This window comes from Triplophysa dalaica, chromosome 21, assembly GCF_015846415.1.
Source record: "Triplophysa dalaica isolate WHDGS20190420 chromosome 21, ASM1584641v1, whole genome shotgun sequence".
NCBI classification, from domain to species: domain Eukaryota; kingdom Metazoa; phylum Chordata; class Actinopteri; order Cypriniformes; family Nemacheilidae; genus Triplophysa; species Triplophysa dalaica.
Genome location: NC_079562.1, coordinates 14,016,409 through 14,039,059, shown reverse-complemented (window position 1 = coordinate 14,039,059; position 22,651 = coordinate 14,016,409). Strand labels below are relative to the sequence as shown.

General features: G+C 35.8%; 4 protein-coding genes across 4 annotated transcripts; 1 reads left to right on the top strand and 3 right to left on the bottom strand.

The window, feature by feature from the left end:
• Positions 1-156: 156 nt before the first annotated feature.
• c21h19orf25 (chromosome 21 C19orf25 homolog) lies at positions 157-1,383 on the bottom strand. Its single transcript, XM_056734614.1, has 2 exons — positions 1,054-1,383; positions 157-922 (listed from the first exon to the last, which is right to left on the bottom strand). The coding sequence occupies exons 1-2, from the start codon at positions 1,193-1,195 to the stop codon at positions 738-740; spliced, it is 327 nt and encodes a 108-aa protein (XP_056590592.1). The 5' UTR covers positions 1,196-1,383; the 3' UTR covers positions 157-737.
• A 201-nt stretch (positions 1,384-1,584) lies between these two features.
• On the bottom strand, positions 1,585-4,420 carry reep6 (receptor accessory protein 6). Its single transcript, XM_056734613.1, is given in 8 exon segments — positions 1,585-1,982; positions 2,125-2,145; positions 2,302-2,378; positions 2,452-2,586; positions 2,589-2,619; positions 2,718-2,856; positions 2,950-3,043; positions 4,126-4,420. Coding segments are annotated over 7 exon segments (624 nt in total). The 5' UTR covers positions 4,256-4,420; the 3' UTR covers positions 1,585-1,982; positions 2,125-2,127.
• A 480-nt stretch (positions 4,421-4,900) lies between these two features.
• Positions 4,901-7,373, top strand: zgc:113223 (uncharacterized protein LOC541424 homolog). The gene is made up of 8 exons (XM_056735258.1): positions 4,901-5,037; positions 5,229-5,286; positions 5,501-5,625; positions 5,947-6,021; positions 6,127-6,222; positions 6,308-6,436; positions 6,571-6,732; positions 7,069-7,373. The coding sequence occupies exons 1-8, from the start codon at positions 4,966-4,968 to the stop codon at positions 7,183-7,185; spliced, it is 834 nt and encodes a 277-aa protein (XP_056591236.1). The 5' UTR covers positions 4,901-4,965; the 3' UTR covers positions 7,186-7,373.
• A 373-nt stretch (positions 7,374-7,746) lies between these two features.
• On the bottom strand, positions 7,747-22,538 carry nwd1 (NACHT and WD repeat domain containing 1). Its single transcript, XM_056735123.1, has 19 exons — positions 22,421-22,538; positions 21,325-21,410; positions 21,057-21,173; positions 20,601-20,955; positions 18,500-19,757; positions 16,943-17,146; positions 16,677-16,836; positions 16,212-16,329; positions 15,970-16,134; positions 15,156-15,353; positions 14,934-15,056; positions 13,976-14,178; positions 13,587-13,849; positions 13,423-13,505; positions 10,388-10,536; positions 9,992-10,295; positions 9,309-9,862; positions 8,862-8,967; positions 7,747-8,287 (listed from the first exon to the last, which is right to left on the bottom strand). The coding sequence occupies exons 1-19, from the start codon at positions 22,536-22,538 to the stop codon at positions 7,983-7,985; spliced, it is 4,869 nt and encodes a 1,622-aa protein (XP_056591101.1). The 3' UTR covers positions 7,747-7,982.
• Positions 22,539-22,651: the final 113 nt, after the last annotated feature.

Below are 22,651 nucleotides of genomic sequence, written 5' to 3'. Positions count from 1 at the left end.
CATAAATATGTTTAATGAAAAGTGCATTTATCTCTGCAGATGTGTTGTGGAAAGTACAAATAAATTAAGGAGACTCCACAAGCTATTCAAGGACAGTTTTCTGTGCCTAACGCCCTTATTTTTAACTGCATCAAACATGACAGACACAGTGGTGGCCAGGGTCAATAATTTGTTTAATTGTACTAAACAACACACTACGGGTCCTCTTAGACCGGTAGAAAGTTCCTCGTAGTTTGGGCTTGTGCACAAATTACTATACACTATACATCTAGCTACGTTGATTAAACACACCATGTGAAGAAAAACAACATATACTTAATATTGGTTGAGTAGATGCATCACAATCTGTTCCACCAAGCTTATTAAAAAACATGGATGTACCTCAGCTTTGGAAAATGACAACTCATCCCACAAAAATATGGAAACAATTACGGCCCCGATACCTTAAATTCCATTTAATGCAAATTAGTCTAAAGCAAGATGCATGGATCTTGGGTAAATTCATCATGGGTCAATAAATAGGTCAATCGCTGCCAAAAAGCAGCAAAGAATAAAATGTCTGTGCATGCACCAAGCTTGCAATGCAAGGAAAAGGCTATGCATTGTTCTTTTGAGATACATCTCTATTTGTTGTCATTACAATTTGTTGTAGCATGTCTATTCACCAACCACTGTTGAAACAGATCCTTCTGTGTTCCACAAATCAAAGACTTGAGTTGTTGGTGCAAGGAACGATGTCAAAGCGCGCTCCCTTTCACCTCAGCCATGCTCTGTTCCAAAGCCTCTCCGGTCGCGCGCAGCTCCTCCCTGCGCCTCGTGAGATCGCTGCGCGCTTCTTGCAGTTTTTCGTGCAGTTCTATGTAGCGTCTACTTTGCAGGTATTTCTCCTCCACTTCATTGCTGCTGGATCTGCCCTTTATATCTGAAAGATGACATCTGTGTCACTGCAGAGATCGTTTTAGTCACACTGTAAAATTATGACACTACTGTCAGCTATCGTGTTACAAGTGTCTTATCATTTGTGTTCTTGTCTTCGTGTTTCTGGTAACTTACCTTCTGCAGAGTCGTGTAAAATAGTAAATACTGGATCGTTGGGATAAGCTCGGTTCACATCCTCAATGAGCTGCTCCACTGTCGGGGGATCGGGTCGGCTCGGCAGGACCATCCGCTTCTTGCTTTTTGAACCAAAATTCATGTTGATTCAAGTTTTAATGCTCCAGTTTCTAAGTTTCACAGACGTCTAATTAGAAATGATTAGATTTTGTAAAATAAACTCGATTTGTGAGTGATTTACAAGTTTACGGTGTAAACTCAGCATGTAGTGTTTACTCTGAAACTCACTTGTGACCTGACACGTCAGAGGGTGACGTTACACGACCGTGTGTAATGACAGTCGCCGCCTTCTGGCGTGGAGTAACACTGCGTTTTTAAAGGCTTTTAATACGTTTTACTGAAACAATGTGTATTCATATATATTCATGTAATTTTAGTATATAAGAAATCTAAATACGTATCTCAATTATGTTTAGCGTCCTTTCATGTCAACTTTGCTGATAGGTAAATGAGATGATAATATTACAAAACAAAGGTATTGAATTTATTTATTAGAATAATATTAGGAATTCGAAAATCAAAAGCTCTAAAATATGCCAGAAACACAACATTCCTATAAATGTATCAAATGCAGTAAATAAAACATGTGTTCATGCTGAAATTTGATTTAAAAGAAATAGAAGAACATTTTGAATAAATACTAGCTTTCGACATTTATTATTATTATTGAATGTAAATGTCTAACTATATAAATGATATGTTGCATGGTAAGTTTATTTTTAAGATCTCCAAGTTGAAACAGTAACAGAGAATTGTTAATACGGTATTTCTGGGTCTGATGTGTTTAACACACTTGTTTTGTATTGTGTTGTCCTGCCTGAGGATGCTGCTTTCCCTTTTTAAGTGCAGCCGTTTCCTTCTCCCTCAATCTGTAAAATAAATGTTTAAAACATGATTACAAATAGCTACAGTTTATGTATTAAGTTTATTATATTATTAAACTAAAGATACCTATTTAATATTCAGTGAACCCAACCACTACCGCCCACCCAAACCAGTTGAAAAACTTACCTTTCAGTCAACAGGTTCAGGCTATGGGTATATAAGAATGAAAAAAATGATTAATGTGGAGCATATAACTGAATTGGAACGTGGATCAGGTTTTAGACATGAAACAAATACATTAGAAGTTATACATTTCTGTATGTATGTGTTAAATGTGGGTGTTTTAGTAATGTGAGGACCTACAGGAGTTGCACTGGGCAGTCCTTTGGGTTCAGATTGGGCTGGACCAATAGTTCTGTTTCTCACAAGAGTATGAAGAACTGCAATGCAGAAAATCATGAAACAAAAGTGCAAATATCAATAAATAATGTTTGTTGTTCTTCTTATGCATACCCTCTCTGGTGGCATTCTCAGCAACTGTCATGGCTTTCCCACCCAGATTGTTGACAATCCCGTCCACTGCAGTTTCGTGCTTCAGAAAAAACGGCCGTACCATATGCCTATACAGAATCTGAGAGCCATTCCAGATACCGGAGCCATGCACCACAGTAAGAACAGGCACTGACGTCCATTTAAAAGAGAATGGGTCAAACCAGAGGAACATAGGGATAATCGGGTGTAACCATCAGTATTGACATCTCTCGCATTGTTCTACTTACCTTACAGACGTAGTATAAAGGAAACCAGTAAAGAAAGATGTCCGAGAAGAATTCACCCACACTGAAGAAGCTGTACACGACCCAATATGTCAGCCATTTTGTATCATCCTCTTTATCTGGACTTTCTACGGCTTTGATTCTAAAGTATTTAAATAACACAATGAACTACTTCTTTAAAAGGCATGAAGACATTAAAATTGATAAGCAAAAATTAAGAAAGTATATGACTCACGAATAATATGCTGGATAAACAAAACCAATCAAATTACAGAGCAGAGAGGCACCATATCCAAATAATAAATATGCCCCAGTAACACCTACAGCACCTGTGGGGAGACAACATATAAAAGTTAATGAGGTAAACTGGAAAGATGACTAAAAATATGTATTTCCATACTTTCTTTACACATCATAATCAGCAATCTTAAATTATTTTACAGTAGAAATAAAATAATTGAATCTTAAATATGTAGGCTAATGCTGCCATCACGTGCTCTCGGAAATGTTATAATTCCCACTTCAACCGGAAACCTCTTTTAACGTTAACAGATACTTGTTATGTTTTAATGCTACTAAATCATTAGTTATACTAATATTTAAATGTTATTTGATACTTTTAAAGTAAGTATATCCAGACGTTACTTCCGCGTGGGAAATATCCCACTTCCGAGGTGTCTTGAAGCCAGCATATTTTTTAGGATAACATTCACATAGCATTAAAGAAGAAAAATCAGATGACATAGCATGCTACTTCAAAAAAATACAAACAAAATTATAGGAATACTTCAAAAAGTTATGGATTCACAAAAATAGTTTTACTTCATTTTTAAATAATAAAAAATACGTTTTTTTGAAGCCAGCATATTCAGAGCGTGCGTGACGTGTCTAAAAGCGTCAGTTATACAGCCTACTTTTTAGAAGTTTGAAAACTCAATTATGGCTATTATAGTACACATTATATATATCATTATATATTGGACAAATGTAACTATTATAATTATATATAAACAATATAAACCAAAACTGTTTATATGTGTTGATGACAGCAACTTCCTGAGTGAGACACGCTAGCCTCATTTCATCTAAAACTAAATTTCCATGACCAAATGGATATATGTGAAATTTCACGTGTTACACAACATAAATGTTGAAGTGAACTGTAAAAAATGTTTAATTCTTAGGCTATAACTTGAATAAAAAAGCTATGGTGAGTATTCATAGCATCTAGTGTAGGTTACGTGGTTCGTATCCACCTGTAACTGTATCCTAACGCTTCCAGGATTTGAGTTTACTGGTATTCTGTCATCTATAAACTCTCCTTTACTCACAATAGTTCATTAAAAATTAAACTGATACAATAAATGAGAACAAAAGCAGCATTAGATGAAAAGACTGGGATTATAATTACCAATCGCCAGGTAGCGTTTCTTGATCCCAGTTTTTTCTTCGATCTTATTGAGACAATCGGTGACGAAGTTTTTCTCGTTTAAAAACGCCTCTACCCGTTCTTTTATCTTTTTAAGAAAGGCTAACATCATGTCTTAACGTCAGTTAAACGAAACTGTATAACTGTAGACTACACATTTATGGTAAAAAATGTCCTCGTTCACGTGTCTGACCAGACAAACACAATCCGCTTACTGTCAACCTGTCAAACTGATGCCCTGTGGGGGGGGGGGTCTCCTGAGGATGATGTGTCCTTACGCCACTGACGACGATGCTTCGTAGAAAACATTAGAAAACCATCAACCCAATTCCACTGGATTGTAAATGTATAAATAAAAAATAAAAAATAAATATCCTAAATAAAAAATAGATTCCAATTAGAAATATTATTATACTTTTGACCAGAATTTGTAAATGCTTTTTAACATTAAGCCCGCATGATACTTTACTTATGTAAAATAAGGTTTTCTTCTGGTTGCAGCCAGTATAAAAACTAGGTCATGTATTAAGAACATGCAGCAGTTTTCACAATGTAATGAACTGAGTGTTGTTATAAACAGTATGAACCACTAGATGTCACTGCTCTTCTGGCGTTGTTACCAAAATGCCACTTTAGATACTTTCTCTGGTCCTGAAAAGCAGCATTGAGGCAACTCTAGTAGGAATGCTCACTTTGCTCAGTCACACAGGTATGTGTACAACTGCAGCAGGCAAGCAGTTACACGTCTGTGATGAAACCGAGGGGGATTACAAAACTACAGGAAGAAAGTCTGCATTCATATTTTCACATCACAGAGATAACATGAAAACCAGAAAAGAGAAAACATACAGAGCCATAAAGTACACGTTATTTGTGTGTTGCTACATCTTCTGGGTAAGAGCATGACTTCTGCTGCATGTATGGAGCTTACTGGAGTTTATGAACATGAGTGCAGGTTATAGTAGCTACATTTTAATGTAATGATGTACCTTTCTACCCTCCAAAAAACATGATTTTGTATTTAGGACTTTTTCTATTCAAGCGTTTATGAAACAGATATTTGTAACAAATGTGGTGTTTGTCAGGTATTCAGTGCTGTTTTAATCGCTGTAGGAATCTACGCAAAAATTGCCAAAGAAACAGGTATTAATTATTATTATGCCTAATATTTCGGTTTTATAATGACTTGTAATTTAATTGAAGCATCTTGTCGTATTCTATTAAACTTCTTCACATTTTTATACACTGTCATATTCATGTTTTAATGTGCACAAGCTTCAGATTTGTTGAGCACTGTGATTGCATTCTTATTGAAAGTGTAATGCTGTCATTCTTGTGTCATATTCATGTTTTGCAGATGTGGTAGACACATTGATCGCAGATCCAGCGCTGTTATTGATCATTGTGGGCTCTCTTATGTTTACCATCACCTTCTTTGGGTGTTTTGGAGCTCTGCGTAACATCTCAGTGCTTCTGAACACAGTAAGAAATTGTAAAAAGTGCTTTATCTCAGTAGCCATAAAGATTTGAGTCAAATTGCACAAATGCTTGATTGATTTCTGTAGCAGTGGCTCTTTAAGTTGTTTTTTTGCAAAAAGGGCATATTAATCAATTCTACTTTTATAACTATAATATTATACATTAAAATATTATTCTCACATATTAATACAATATTATTATTTAAATTATAATATTATATTTTTGCACCAGCTTTTGGTTAATAAAGTGACCACAATGACGATATATCAAACTTTACAAAGTAACTATATATCATTTTCACATATTAAAAAAAAATCTGTCCAGTTTGTAGGAATTGTGTTGGGCATTCTTCTGCTTCAAATAACTGTTGCTATGCTGTGCCTTATCTTCACTGACAAGGTAGTGTTAAGACTTTATACAGACACACAAATACAATCTTTGGATTAATGCTGAAGTTATGACATCTATATGTTTGGACAGATTAATTCTAATACTTGTGTGTAGGTTCAAGACAGAACGGAGCAGCTGATGATGAAGGCGATAGTGCGCTATCGAGACGATGAGGACTTAGAAAATGTTATTGATTTTGCACAGAAAAAGGTAAATAAACGTGTGTGTATTTTTGTTATATCCCGCTGGTGATAACTTTGCTAGAAAAAACACACAACCGATCTCTCTTCTGCAGTTCCAATGCTGTGGGGTGAATTCACATTCTGACTGGTCTAAAAACATATATTTCAACCTCTCTGACCATAACCCCAGTCTGGAGGCCGGCGGCGTGCCCTTCTCCTGCTGTAAATGGCTGAAGAATGAGGTGAGATTTTGTCAAATATTATTATTGAGCTTTTCTGTGTATCATGTAAGATATACTTTACAATTTCAACTCTCTGGGGGGCATCTACCTCAAATAAGACCGTTGCTATCTGACCATTGGTGCTATATATGTAGACTGTGTTTAACTCCATGTGCGGCTATGAGACTCAGAAGATGAAGATAAATGCAGCTGTTCGTATCATCTACACCATCGGCTGTTTAGATAAGATCATATGGTGGGGAAAACAGAACCTTCTGCTGGTGGGAGGGATGACTCTCGTACTTCTTTTCCTCGAGGTCAGGTCACTTTATTTCAGTTTTTCTTCCTGAATGTTCTGTGTTTTAACAATATTACAAGTGGTCTTAGATCTTTGGATCCCACTGCAGGTGTTACCTTAAATAGTAATAAGAGTTCTGTATATTACTGGACTTATTCACCAATCTTCCCTTTATATATGACAGCAACCTTATTTACAAAAGATGTATCATCATCAAAGATGTATTATCATCACACATATATAAATATATTTCAAATCTAAGCTGCATGTGTTGAATCACTAAACTGACGGCCCATACGAAATATGCAAACTTTCAACTACTTTGAGGTTTGACATTTAATTTTCTTTCTTTCAGATATGTATGATGTCACTTGCTGTGGTACAGCTCCGTCAAATCAAAAGTGTTCAAAAGAAAGAGAGGAAAACCAGAAAAAGAAGCCAAAACCTTTGCTGCAATAGCAAGCAAACTTGACTGTTTATTTTCTACTTTTATGAACCCATCTGCCCCTTTGCGCTTGCAATAAGACTTAATGATTGTGCCACATTTGAAATAACAATATAACACTTTTTCAATTGTAAATATACTCTTTAAATATACTGTGAGTTACCAAACTAAAACTGTGATTACAGAAAATATAAAAATAAATAAAACTTTCATTATTATTCTGTTTTTTATAGCATCTATTATGTTAATAAAACCTTTATTACAATATGTTGCCTTTGTTTTAGTCAAATAACATCAGGCTTTTCAAAACAATAGCATCTAAATAAACAAACTCCCATTATTATTAAAAGTAGTTCAGCTATACACATGATATACTTTAAAAATAAAAGTAGCCACTAACAAAAAGTAGACATTAAAACAGATATATTTATAATGACATTTTTTATATTGTATGATGACTCAAATTTATATTACGATGTTAAAAACAAAGTCACAAACAAGTAAGTTGAATTTTAGTCACTAAAAGACAAAAGTGTGAAGTAGGAACGTTTGCGCAGGAAATCAAATGAATCAACAAACTATCTATAGAATATAGCCAAACAATATCAGTGCATTTAATTAAAACTACAATTCATTCAGCTGTCTGGCAGGAAGTGTATGATGAGACATAAAAATAACATTGTAATGTTTGGTCACACTATGCCACTATGTTTAAAAAAAAGTTGGTATTAGAAAAGTCCCTGTTGCTATTTTACAAAACAGTTAAATTACTATAAAGTAGGCCTACATGACATAGTTTATCCCGACACTATAGATAACAATCCTCATAGGACAACACATGTGTTAGATGGTTTGGATTTCATCATGCCTATGAAGGTGAACTGAGCAGGATTGTAGTCTTGGAGATCATTGATCACGGTGTGCGGAACGCTCTGGCTTTTCTCACGAGAGGTGACGCGGTAATGTGCTCTAAAGTTTCGGAGGGGGTTGTATTCTGGTTTGATGCTGTCTGGACAGCTGAAGCCTTCCTTGATGAAGGAGCCATGCTGGGACATAGCTACAAATCCATCTTTGTGTGCCATCATCTTTATAACTGGAGAGTAGACAAGCTGAATGTACAGCAAACCCCCTGAAATGAAATGATCACATTGAAATAAAGCACATGACTTGACAGTACATTCCATGCTTATTATCCTAATTTATAAATTTATTTTATAAAAAAATTACAGGAGACAAAAATAAACAAATAAAACAAAATAAGGGGATTGGTATGCTTTTAGGCAGTCAATATTTAGAATCATTTTAAATTATTTTTGGTTTTCATGTCAATTTTAAGTAATTTAAACTTTTGTCATAACATTTTATTTATTTTTTGTATTATAAAATTTGTTGTTTTATTATTCAATTATTATTGTTTATTTAAACATTTTATTTTCGGTTCATAATTTTGCCTTAAGCTTGTGTCAGTTAAAGGCTGCAAAACGACACTTCTAATTTTCATTTAGTATTTTTCTATTCTTCTTTATTACACATTTATCAAATAATATGTTAAAAATATTATTGTTTTATATATGTTAACATGTTTTAGGTTAATAATATTCAAGTTATTTAAAATCAAACAGAAATGTTTATTAATTTTTGGAAATCATAATTATCTTTGTTCTGGGGGAGATCTGGTGTATATAATATATTCAAATGCTCACCTGTACCAACATCCCAGACTTTGATGGTTTTGTCCAGAGATCCAGTGAAGACGTATTTGTCATTTATTGAAAAGACAGCACACAGAACCCCTTCAAAATAAAAACCCTTAGGGATAAAAAGAGGAAAAAATGTCACTAATGAGCTTCCAACTTACTTTTCCTCTTTTACTCAATAAAGCCAGTAGTGAAGGGATAGTTCAGCCAAAAGTGAATATTTTGTCATCATTTATTCACCCCCAAGTCATTTATGCACAATACAACGAACAACACTGACCCCGTTGACTATGTATAGACAAAAAAACCTCTGAGACATTTCTCAAAATATCTTATTTTCTTTTCCACTGAAGGTCATACAGGTTTGAAATGAAATGGGATAATAATGCAGCAATTTTCATGTTTGGAAGAACTTTTATTTTAAGCACAATAACAGCAACCCTCAGTCCTCACCTTATACTCCATGGTGTGATCCAGCAAAACGGGGCTCAAATTCCACAACTTCTGCACACAGTCTTGAGAGCCGATCAGAGCATGCGAGTCCCAGTTGCTCATAGAGATGCAGGTGATGCCATAGCCGTGATGATCCAGCTCGGCCGCTGTGGCGTTCTTAAAATCATAGATGACCACTTCACCGCCGAATGTCCCGTAGAGCAGCCTACAGTCGGACAGCAGAGCCATGGCAGAAATGGGGGAGTGCAGCATACACAGGGAATATCTTTCAAACGGGCCGTCCACACATGGGAAACTATCCCTCGACGTGATCTCAAACAGGCAGACAGCATCCTCATACGCCACTGCAATTCGGTCCTCTCGTGGGCTGATGGCCATGCTGCGTACTATGGGTAGGCTTTCTGGAGGGGGCAGGCACAGAGTTTCTGGGATAAGGTCCAGGGGGTAAATGAAGATGGTGCCGGTCCGCAGGCCGCAGAAGAGTAGACGTTTCTGCTGGGCTAATTCCATACAGCACACTTCTGAGGAGATGTCCATACTACCTGACTGAAGACCTGTTATACATGTCAACAGATTTCAACCTTTAAACTTGTGGATTTTGTTTTGAAATGTATTTTTAAAAGTAAAAAAAAAGACTTCCATTAAAATACATAAAACACATTCATTATAATCATACATAAAACATTTAAACATATTATAATTATATGCTTCACCTTCCGAACAGTTCCACATGAACACCTCCGATTTATTGCCTTCTTTGATGTAGTAAACGGTATCGCCGTCTTTTGACAAGACCACTAGGGGGCAGTACGCCGGGATGCTGCTCTTGTTCCTGTACTTAGTGTTGTAGTCCAGGTGCCATATTTTGAGAGAGCTGTTGAGAACAGATGTGGAGATAACTGTGCGCTGATGTACAACCAATGAGGAAACGACAGAATCCATTCCACCAATCCAGTCCAGCAGGGCTCCTGTTGTCACACTCCAAACCTTGAAGAGAACAATAAGGTTAACTCCCCAAAAAGATAAAAGTGAGATAAGATGCCTGCTTGTGATTAGAGAGATTAAACAATTAATAAGACCCGTATGATCCGATCCTGAGCGCTCGTGATAATTTCACTACTGTCACTCGTTGAGACTGCACAAAGGACCGATGCATCGTGCTGAAGGTCCAGAACCTTTTGTTTGGAGGTCGGTGTCAGGAGGAACACGCACAATGTTCTGTCACATCCTAGGATGAGAGAAAAACACACAAATACATCAGTGAAGGGAATTACAAAACATTAACGACAATTTTGCTGTGTTTTTATGTAGCTCAATTTGTGGGTATGATGCACATTCTGGGTTTTATCACACACAAATTATTAATGCATATTATTCCAAATTAAGTAACTTTCCTTCTTGGAAAATGTCAGAAAATCTTTAAAACACATTTAATCATGAGGAAGCTCCTCTGTTACTGCTGTTAAACTTCTATTCATAAAAGGCAACAGTGCCATTACAAAATGTTTAACATTATCAAAATGGTGGTGATAAAGTATAGGCTCATTTTCCCCCAATTTTTATTGTGTTCAATGCATTGTTGAGCTTTTGGTTCAACCCTGTTACCAATGTAGAAAAACTGAATTCTGTCATGTACAGTAAAAAAATAATATGACAAAATAAATATGACTTTAAAAGTAGAACTGACAATTGTTACCAGTGGCGGTTTAGGCACGGGCGAACCGGGCAGCCGCCCGGGGCGCCAAATTTTCACGACACGTGGGGGGCGGCACAAGCACTTGAAAAAGAAAAATAATCCGCGCCGCAAAGCAGTTTTCTATTATGTATAATATAACTGTCTGTGTGGGGAATTGGCAAATCGCCGCCCCTGCTTGCTGAGAAGCGCAGAAGCTGTGTGAAAACTGTAAAGGGGAGGGGCTGATCCCCTGATGGACAGTTCACCTCTCCCAAATGGAGCGGACAAGGAGGGGGGCCCATTTAGTGGGCTAAAATCAGTCACACCTTGACTTTCTTCTAAATAACGCACATTTCATTCATAATTTTAAAGCACAGGCCTATTTTTCCACGTTTTTTTTCTGCATTGTGTGTGAAATGGCTAATAAAAAAAGTTAATCCAAAACGATTATGTGGAGGTGAAGTGGTTTAGTCTTGATTGTCGAGTGCCAGATAAACATGAAAGCGATGGAGAGAAAAAGGTTTAAGCCGTCAGGTGCCCAATATAAGAAAAAATCAAAGTAGAAGCGGAGAAAGGAGCAAAAGATAAAGGTATGTAACTACGTTCTCTCTGTATGATTACGGTGACGTTATCCATCATCAATGAAGGGCTAATGTTAATGGGTGGTAACGTTAACTCTTACGTTTGTTAGCCTTCTTGCTATGATGCTTATACAACAATAATTCGGTCTTAACTCAACAAACACGAGATCTAATTTCACCATAAGATTGTGCTTTGCAACAAAACTGTTACAAGTAAAGTTCTTATTTATTTCCATCATTGGGGTTAATGTTGGGCCCTGTAATTAGCCAACGAAATTAACATATGTCTGGATGTGTTCAAAGGCAAACATTTGCTATAACTCTGATGCGTGACAAAGAATATAATTTGAGGCAGTAACCAAGGAGCTAATTGTTCCTCCCTTAGATTATATTAATAAAGCGTCTAATGAGTCATGACAGACATTTGGCATGTAAGGGCATGTTTATTTAAATTTGCAATTCATAAGAGTTATACTGTAGCCTACTGTCTTTTGATGTCAATTTCAATTGCAAATTCATGGGCACTTCTAAAGTATTTTGGAGAATCCTCTGTCACTGGTCAGCCATTAAAAACCATCAGCCTCCTTGAATTTTATCACTTTTATGCATGATAAGGATCTATCAGAGATCTACACCAACTTTTGGACTGCTCTCAGGATTACACTTACTCTGCCAGTCACTGTGGCTCAAGCAGAGAGGAGCTTTTCAAAAGTTGATCAAGTCATACCTGAGGTCAACCATGTCTCAAGAACAGCTCACTGGCCTTCCTATCATCAGTATCAATAACTCAATAGGGGGCAGATTTCGTATGATGACATTATTGATGATTTTGCATTAAGGAAGGCCAGAAAGGTCAGGTTTTAGTTTGTGTTTTCTGTTCTTAGTGCAATAGTGTAATAATTAGATTTGCTTTTGTGTGATGAAGGATTTGTGCTATTTAGAATATTTTTTCTATATTTTATTTGTATATTATTCTTAATATTTTAATGTTGTTGTGCTCTGGTCGTGTTACATCATGATACATATGTACATCATGTACATATGTTGCAACATTTATGTACATAGAGTATATTTAAGTTCTGATAACTTATACTGATTTGTGCAGAATTGTGTTTTTAAAATGTTCTGTTGAAGGATTTGTGCAATTGAGAAATATAAGGTTCGTCTTACACTTATATAGTTATGGTAAAACATGGCTTTTTTTCTCTCGGATGGGTGGGAGTAGATGGGGGGCACCCAGAGCGGATCTCGCCCGGGGAGTGATTCAATGTAGAACCGCCACTGTTTGTTACAAATGTTTTAAAAGAAGGGGACTGTTCTGACAAAGTGAGCACCTCTGTTACTGCTATTCTCCTTCTATTTCTCAAACAAAACTGTAACATGACAAAATCTATAACATTATTGGCTGAGCAGTCAAAACATTGATGATAAGGTATCTACACTCATTTTATGGTTACACAGTTTTTATTGTGTTTAATTGTTTCAGTGTGTTCCATGCATTTGTCAAACTTTTGGTTCAACCCTGTAACCGTCATTTATGTCAGAAAAGTATCCTTCTGTCATGTCTACATTAAGACATGAATATGACTTACAGTATAAAGCTTGAACTGTGTTCAAAATGTTTTGAAAGAAGAGGACAAATCGAGCATCAGAAAGCGCCTCTGTTACTGCTATTATCCTTCTATTTTGTTGTGTGACAAAATGTTTAAACAGCCAAGCTGTCAAACCTGTGGTGATGAGGTCTCTCATCTCATTAATATTTTCCCCAATTTTTATTGTGTTCATTGAATTTGTTGAGGTTTTGATTCAACCCTGTTATCACTATTAATGTAGGAAAAACGGTAAAAAGCAAAAACACCTGCAAACAGCAGATTCTCATTTTCAGATGTACTGAGGAACAAAGCCGAAGAGGGAAGATCAACTGTAGACTGGACAGTCTGACTGCTCACCTGCACACAAACAAACACCTTCAATAAAGCAGAATTGAAGCATTTCGCTTGGATTTTATTAAAACCATTACACCTACATACCAAATGCAGACGGCCCTCTCCAAAAGCAATGAGGATTTTGGAGTGTTTGGTGAGGGTCAGGGAACAGGTGACGCTGTGGTTTGAACAGGGTAGAGTTGTCTGGGAATTTTGAATGCCGGTGGATGTGTCGTAAAAGCATAGCGCCCCCTCGCTGCACATGCAAGCAACTGAATCCCCCACAACACCAAGAACAGAACACACCTCCGCCGGGATGTCATACAGGAGCTCTGCAGTGTCCAAATGCCAAGCTTTGACCTATGAGAGGATGGAGGAGAGGTATTATCTAACATAGACTAACAACATCTCTGGCATAAATTATTAAAAGTACACTTTTATTTAAGGGTAAATGTTTACTTCATTCCTAAAAAAAATATTTCATACTTGACCACTTAGGTTGGTTAGGATAATCTTCTTTTCTTCAATCATGTGGATGTGTGTAGAGGTGTGTGTTTGGACAGAAACTGCACTAGGGATGCAGAAAAGCTGTTGTCCACTGGTCAAGCACCATTTCCTCAGTGTGCCATCGACACCACTAGACAGACAGTTGTTGGTTATATCTGTCAGCTTCAGGGACAGCACCCCCGCTAAAGAGAGAGAAAGATATTCATCACCATGTCAAAACCAAAGATATGTTCATCATCATAATCTTGACCACACATTATTTTGGCAAAGTGGAAGGAAAAAATAATACAATTTTGAAAATTAATTTATAGTTATAAATTATTATATCATTGTGATACATGTTTAATAGATATTAAATCATTTCTATCATGATTAGACTCAAAATTGATTAAAAAGAGAAATTGAGAAACTAAAGCTCTTTGCAATGCACATTTTGCCAAACTACAGCATTGCCCAGATGATCAGACCCACTGAATTATTTTAAAAAGATGCAATTTTAGACTAAATTATGTTAATATATACAGCTGTGAAAAAATAAGAGATTAAGAGAGTTTTTCTGATTAAAAAATTCACTCGGTATGTATTTAGGTAACATTTTCATTTTTGTTTCATTTTGTGGACTACTAACAACATTTCTCCAAAATTTCAAATAAAAAAATTCTCACATAAAAATGTTTTTATTCAACATTTATTTTCACAAAATGAAAGGCTAAAAAAATGCTTGGTATTTTTTCAGACTTCAAATAATGCAATTAAAACAAGTTCAAATTTAATTTTGTAACAATACAAAAATAACATTTATTTAGATTTTTTTTAAATATCATTGCTTATGTTATAACTATCAATGTTATATCATGGTTTTAATCTGTCACTTGTATAAACATGTTTCAAAGCGTCTTTGCAATGACGTGCTGTAGAACTACTGCCAAGAACAAACCCGTGTGGCCAGAAAAAGTGTGAAGAATATGTAGATGTCTCAGGCTCCAGACGATGATCTGTCCATCCTCTGAACCTGCTATCAGCAGTTCCCTCCTTGAGCACACAACAACAGTCCTCACCCCTTTATAAATCAACATAGAAAAATATTTCAGATGTGAAGCCACAACCTTGTGGTGTTTTTAACAGTAAGATACAAAGCAAGATTGAGATCTTTATACACCTTTTGTAAATCCAGTGAGGGTGGTCTTCAGCGGGCCCCCAGGGGCCTGAAAGAAGCTGCATTTGGGCACGAGCACTGGGTCGGTACAAGAACTAAACCAGTCGATGCACTGAGAACACAGCTGACCAATCATAGACGGGTAGAGATCAGTGAGGGCCTGCAGTCTAGTGAAGATCTCTGTGACCAACAGTGAGGGATCTTAAAGAAACGATGAGAGAACAAGTTAAATCAAGATTTTAAATCAATCAATCGAGTCATGTTTTCTAAACACTGAGCAGCAAAACAAAAGTATTAGTAATGAAATCAGAAAACATTATGAATGTGATGTGTAAATTATATACTAAAATATCCCCACTTCTTTAGAAAAGACTTAGAGTTTTAATAAAAAAACACAGAAAAGAATTATCAATATTTAAAATAATTGATATAGTATTAATTATAAATAAATAATAATAAATAAAACAATGCTTATTTGACAAAAATTATTGGAAATAACATTTTACATTTAAACCACACTGTGAATAAGTATATTTTTAAACTTCAAATTTTGCTCCAAAAATAGACGGAATGTCAATAAAAACATTTTTGTTACTATGAGGCAGAAGCAACCATTGAGCTTACCAGCTTCACAAAATACTCAATCACTTAAACATAAACTAAAATGGATACAGAAGACTGCACTTTTATTGTATTTGTTTTACATCTGTATATAATCTGTATATTTTAAGATTCAAAAATCATGTTTTTTATTGTGTTTTATTTTGTTAGTTAGCTGTATTTTTAACGCACCCATTTGTTATTACCCAGTACCTACCAACAAGACCGTCACTAAAATCTAACATGGGCTTTAACAGCACAAAAGTCTCTTTCAGCATCTGTATCTCGTGACAGTCTGTGAGCTGGGTGCAGACAGAGAGATCCTGAATAACACACGCCACACCACACATCAGAGTCTTACAGCACAACCAATCCAGACTCCCTGTAAGAATAAATGCGAATTTGTGTTTTTTTCTCATATATTTAATCGCAACACTGAATTTTGGTGTCAAAACTCACCAAGCACTGACTGGCGTAGCTCCTCCCATTTTCCCGCAAGAGCGAGGTGATAGGGCAGTTCATATAGCTTCCGCATATTGCCGGCTTCTTTGTTGAACCACAAGGGCTGAGGTGGTACCTTAAAAATATATGTTTTTTACCTTGTGTACCTTTCACAACTAAACAATATTGATTTGAATTAGAATAAAGCAGCAAAATGCAGGCTGGAGATGCAATAAAGGGATAGTTCACCCAAAAATTAATCTTTCATCATTTATCCATCCTCGTGTCGTTCAAAATATGTAGGCCTATATGACCCTTTCTGTGAAACACAAAAGAAGATATTTTGAGGAATTTCTTAGTAGCCAGTTATATTTTTTCTATTTAACGGGGGTCAGTGTTTGACGGATGATGAAAAAATTGTTTTTTGTGTGAAATGTCCCTTTACAGCACATTTATTTCAGATTTCATAGGTTTAATAAATACCTTTCTGTCAGCATTGAGCAGTGTGCCCAGTGAGGGCAGAAGGATGGGTCTGAGATGACCCTCACTCCACTTCGCTGAGAAATAATCGGCGAGGATGCCGTGTAAATCATTTTTCATTTCACGAGTCAGGTATCTGTCTCTTACCAGCTCTGAGAACTGCCTGAAAAGGGTAGAAATTCAGATCAGGACTGTTATGAAAGTGTGTGATCCATACAAGAAAATGTATGTAATTACGTCAGGTTTAAGAAAACCGGGCAATCCTGTACCTGTGGCGAAACCTTAGGAGAATACCTCCACCTTCCCATCTCTCCATCAGGTGATCTCTCAGGTCGTACAAGAGACGTGACCAATAAAGGCGCGGGAAGCGCAGAAGCGTGTGACTGGGAGGAAGCCAGTATTTATATATCTCAGCCAGAACATCATTATCTAAAGACAGAATATCTTGCAGCTCTGCTTCTGATAGTCCATGTCTGTCGATATGCAAAACGTATAACAAAAATAATTTAACAAGTTTCAGTAAGAGGGAAGAGTTGGCAAAGCTTACTGGTATTCATAATGACTGTGATATGAATAACTGTGATTATTGTAATTGTGTTAATACTACACTAGAATATTGTTAATTATTAAGCACCAGCATCTGGTTAACACTTCAACTGTGGGTGGTCATATTGTACTCATTTCATTTCAAATGTATAATTCATCCAAAAATGAAAATTCTGTCATGATTTACTCACCCTCATGTCATTTCAAACACGTATGACTATTTTAAAGAATGTTGGTAACCGAACAACGCCGTTACCCACTCTACCAATGTAAGTAAAAACAAAACAAAAATCACTAACCCTTTCTCTCAACAGGTAATGGTCTAGCTTTTGTTGAAACCAGTAACTTTGAATTGGCACCTACTGTAGTATTGCTCCTATATGATTTATCGCTTATTGCTCCCTAAACTCTTTGTAAGTCGCTTTGCATAAAAGCGTCTGCTTAATGACTAAATGTAAATGTAAGTAAATGGGTGCTGCCGCTGGGTTTGGTTATCAACCTTCTTCAAAATACCTTCTTTTGTGTTCTGCAGAAGAAAGAAAGTCATAAAAGGTTTGGAATGACATGAGGTAAATGATGACCGAATTTTGGTTTTTGAATTGAAGAATCGTAAGAGCCACAATGGTTACAAACTTTCTGTGAGTGCGAAAGAATAAATAAATAAATAAACACAATTCAAATTCAGTTGACAGAAAAAACATCAACTATATATTCAATTTCAATATACAGTTAAAAAATGGTAATATTTAAATATGGTGAAAAAAACATCAAATTAAAGAAATAGTATGCAAATTTTCAAGACATACATGTCATTTTAAATGAAAAAACGTAACAGTATTTTATGGTATTTTATTGGAACCAAGCTGCAGGAAAATGTCATTTTTTCACGTGATTTTTTACACTGTATACAGTATATCATGATACGTTCATTATTGTGGATTATTTTGCCTAATGTAGTATATAGTAGTAATGTAGTAAAAATCTGATATTGTGAGAGTACTGTACACTATAAAAAAATATTACAAAAATAACTGCAAATACAGTTTGGTGTAAAATAACATATTTTACTATTACAATAATTATTATTATATGTTTATCTGGTGCCCCAGCTGCAAGTTTTTTTCAACCGGATATTGTTTCAGTGTAATGGATTAAATGAATTCAATAACACTAATTGAATTCACGGTTATTACAAGGTATCGTATATTTCATAACATTTTAAGATGTCTATTATCCAAAGGTTAGATTCTTCTTTCTCAACATACCAAAATCTGACTAACCTTGATAAAGAGATGAAACTCAGCGCATGACTGACAAGTTTCCTCCCGTGTTTCTCCTCAAGCGACTGCACAAACTGTGTCATCACTTCCTGTGCAGTGATGCCCAGATGAACACTGGACATGGAGGTGTAGGAGTGCCAATGTTTGACAGCGTCCAGCATGAGTTTCAGATGCAATGGACTTCCGCTCTGCTGGAAGCAGTGTAAAATGGCATCTAACTGTTCTGAGGTCAGCTGACGTCCTGCCGCTTTCAGATAATCATCAATCATATCTTTTCCCTCATCGGCCGTGAAAGGTTCAACTCTGAAGATGTTTTTCTCATCTGAAACCAAAGTTTTGCATTTCTCGACATAGTCGTCTGAAACGGAGAGCACTATATGCACGTTGGGTGGGATATCTTTGGGTATCAAATCAAGTTTATGGTCCTTGCTCGTCTTGAACAGCGTCTCCACTGAATCTAGAATAATCAGGAGTGCTTCGCCTTGTTTGGACACGTGGTCCAACATGGAACGGAAGAACTTGACAAGCTCCTCATGTGTGTTGGCAACATGCGGGTACGGGAGTTGCAACCCCAAAGCTCCACACACCTGAAGGCAAACACCTCGGAGAACAGAATCAACATCCGAGCTGAGCGGAGATGTTCCCAGCAACCTCAGAACCACCACCGCCCGCTGGTCCAAGACACCCCGCATATCGTGCGCCAGTTTACAAACCAGAGCTGTTTTACCCACTCCTGAAGGTCCATGAATCAGCAGCGGTTCATGACTTCCAATACTGGACTCCCACATGGTGATGCAGATCTTTCCCATGACACTGTCCCTGCCTCTAAACTCGGGGCACATCTCCATCCTCAGCACAGAGTGATGGAAGATCTCCTGTTTCAGCCAATTCCATCTCTGATCTCCTGAATTTTGAGGTGGATGCCTGCCGATCAGTTCCTTCATTTGAGATATTACCTGGTCACACATGTTTCTCAGGTATTCCTTGTGTTCCTTATGGCTCGGATCCATGGCTCCTTTGCTGAGCTCCATGCAGAGTGGTTGAAGGTGACCCGTGTTGGAAACACGTTGCTTCAGGTCGGCAAGGAGCTCGCGGGCTTCTGTGTCCAGCAGGCCATCGGCTGTGACGTCCAAAAGGAACTTTGCAAAGTTTCTCTTGCATTCTCTTTTACTGAGTCGAGGAAGTTCACGGATAAAGAGCACTGCTGAAGCATCCTGTTGTGCCTTGAGGAAACCATGATCCATCTCATACTCCAGGACTATCAAACACATGTAATAAGAACATTAAATAAGTGAAGGCACATATTCAAAACAAAATGTTCAAATCATTATTTCAAATAAATAATTATAATAATAATAGTAACCATACTTTATCTTTTTAGTATTATTATTAATAACAATAATAATTGGTTTATTATAATGATAAAAATATTAATATTAATAGTAACCATAAGTTATATGTTTAGTATTATTTTAAATAACAATAATAATTGGTTTATAATTATAATAGTAATAAAAACTATCATTTATATTTTAGTATTATTATTATTAATAGCAATAATAATTGGTTTATAATAATAATAATCTTAATAATAATAGTAATAGTAACTATAATTTATATTTTTTGTATTATTATAAATAAAAATAATAATTGGTTTATAATAATAATAATAGTAATAGTAACTATAATTTATATTTTTGTATTTTTATTATTAATAACAATAATAATTGGTTTATAATAATAATAATAATAATAATAGTAATAATATCAATAGTAATAGTAACTATAATTTATTCTTTTAGTTTTATTATAAATAAAAATAATAATTGTTTTTTAATAATTGGTTCGTATTACTACTACTACTACTACTATTACTACTACTACTAATAATAATTACAATAATAATAATAATTTAAATTGCATATTTATTTGAAATTGGTAAATAAACATCATAATAGATCTAATAAAAATAATAACATTATTATTATTTTATTCAAGTGATCCTACACTTTTTCACGAATAATTTATATTTTATCCCAACCGTTATTTAAAAAACAATAATTTAAACTTTGTTTTTATACTATGTGTCATCATATCTCACCAGACTTGAGAAACTTCTGCTTGGATTCTACACTGATGTATCCATCTTTCTCAGCTTGTAGAGCAGCAGTGCGGAGAGCCTGCAGCAGCCGTGACTCTGTCACATTCCAAGATATGATATCATTATCTCGCAGCTTTGCGTTGTCAGACCCCTTGTCATCGTAATGAGGATAATGAGTTGTGATTGGCTGCAGAATATATGTGGGTGGGATCGAGTTGCTGTCTTTGTTAAACCACTGGTTGAGGAGCTTTAAACTCTCGGGATCTTTGGAGAGTTTCGCAACCAGCACTTCAAACTCAGTCTCCGATATCTGCCGAGGAACAGGACGATGGCCGTATTGATTGCCAAGAAGAGCCTTGATGGGAGAAACAGAGATACAGTGTTATAGGAATGCAAAGAAGAAACCCAAGCCTGCTGTGTAAAGCCAAAAAGTGTAAAATAGTTGAAATTACATACAATAAACGTTGGCCCATTTGATATCTTCTGACAGGACTCGATTTCTCTAATGCAGAGCTCAGCTGTCATGTGATCGGAGGTGATGATGTCACGCACTCCCCATCTGAAATCCACGACCTTTGAGAATAGAACAAAATCTGACATTTTCTTCTTTATATTAAAAATAAACCAAAATAATAATTGTTTTTGAAAAGACAGTCATTTTTTTTCAAATGGCTTAATGGTTTCCTTTCACCAGTAAACAATACTTGAAATTTTAAGCACAAACCTCAGCGACAAGATCCAGACTTTGACAGTGAGCCTGCAACTCAGAATATGCCTTCTCCCAGAATGCATTTCTCTCACTTTTCATATCTGTCATGAAAGTTCATCATAGTAGGTTTAACAAGCTTCAAAGGACAACTGATCTGAATCAGATGTAAAGACTCAATATTGCAAAATAAAAGCGGGGTGAGTTTATATGACTTGTGTCACTTTAAGATGTTAGGGGTTTATTTTGGAATAATGATTATACACTTTAAATATATCTAAGTGTCTCAGCTTAAAAAATAAACTAATGGTTTTGTTCCTAACATACTAAAAGTGAACATCTAAAAGTTAAAAGCATTCATATTCTTATGCAATTTTTCTTATTTATGTGTACATCAGACAGTTTCATCTGTAAAATTGGGGTTTGACTAACATTTTTTACAGTTTATATATTCCTCACATTGCAAAGCTACTACAAGTCATTCAATATTGAGTTGAAACCTTATTATATGAGAATAAAAGACATGAGAACTGTAAAGCAAGGAAACAGTCAATCACAATTTAAAGGGATAATTCTGTCATCATTTACTCAATTTCGAGTTGTTCCAAATCTGTATAAATTTGTAATCAAACAGATCTAAAGATCTCGACCCCATTGACTCCAATTCTTCAAAATGTCTTTTTTTGTGTTCAACGGAAGAGAAAAAGGAAAAATAACTTCCTAATGGGAGTTAATGGGGGTCTATGTGGTTATAAGCATTCTCTCAAATATCTTTCTGTTTTCATCAGAGCAAAGCAATTTATACAGATTTGTAACAACTGGAAGTTTAGTAAATGACAGAATTGGCATTTTTGAGTAAGGTATCCCATTAAGTGCAATAACCACAGTCACCGACTCATCACAATAAATCAAAAAATATATATTTTTACAATCTCAGAGCAATTTCAATAGCAGATTAAATATTTGAACACTAAGAATCTACATCTACAAAAATGTTAATGACTTTTATTGTAGTAATTTTAAAGGCATGTAAGAGATTCCATTGATGTTTGAACCTGTTCAAGTAATTAAACATTAAAATAAGTTAAAGACTACATTAACCGAGAAATCTCACCTGAGAGTGTGTAGCTGATGAACACCCGCACTGTTCTAGAAACAGGCCGCAGAGCATCAGCGCTCTGTCCCCTTAACGCCTCAAGTCCAAGAGCTTCAGTCATTTCGACCACAGCCATCCTGACAAACACACTTCAAATATTCCTGATCCTCTGTGCTCCTGTCCACACAACCTCTAATGCACTTAACCACTGAGCATTACTTCTATTTAAAAAAGTATTTTGGAATTCCA

Coding starts and splice junctions, on each gene's coding strand:
- c21h19orf25 (XM_056734614.1), bottom strand. CDS start 1,195: ATGAATTTTGGTTCAAAAAGCAAGAAGCGGATGGTCCTGCCGAGCCGA. Junction 923..1,053: donor TTTACACGACTCTGCAGAAG/GTAAGTTACCAG, acceptor GTCATCTTTCAG/ATATAAAGGGCAGATCCAGC.
- nwd1 (XM_056735123.1), bottom strand. CDS start 22,538: ATGGCTGTGGTCGAAATGACTGAAGCTCTTGGACTTGAGGCGTTAAGG. Junction 19,758..20,600: donor GCAGAAGTTTCTCAAGTCTG/GTGAGATATGAT, acceptor TGTGTTTGATAG/TCCTGGAGTATGAGATGGAT. Junction 8,968..9,308: donor ATCACACCATGGAGTATAAG/GTGAGGACTGAG, acceptor TTTATCCCTAAG/GGTTTTTATTTTGAAGGGGT.
- zgc:113223 (XM_056735258.1), top strand. CDS start 4,966: ATGAAAACCAGAAAAGAGAAAACATACAGAGCCATAAAGTACACGTTA. Junction 5,287..5,500: donor AAAAATTGCCAAAGAAACAG/GTATTAATTATT, acceptor CATGTTTTGCAG/ATGTGGTAGACACATTGATC. Junction 6,437..6,570: donor GTAAATGGCTGAAGAATGAG/GTGAGATTTTGT, acceptor CTATATATGTAG/ACTGTGTTTAACTCCATGTG.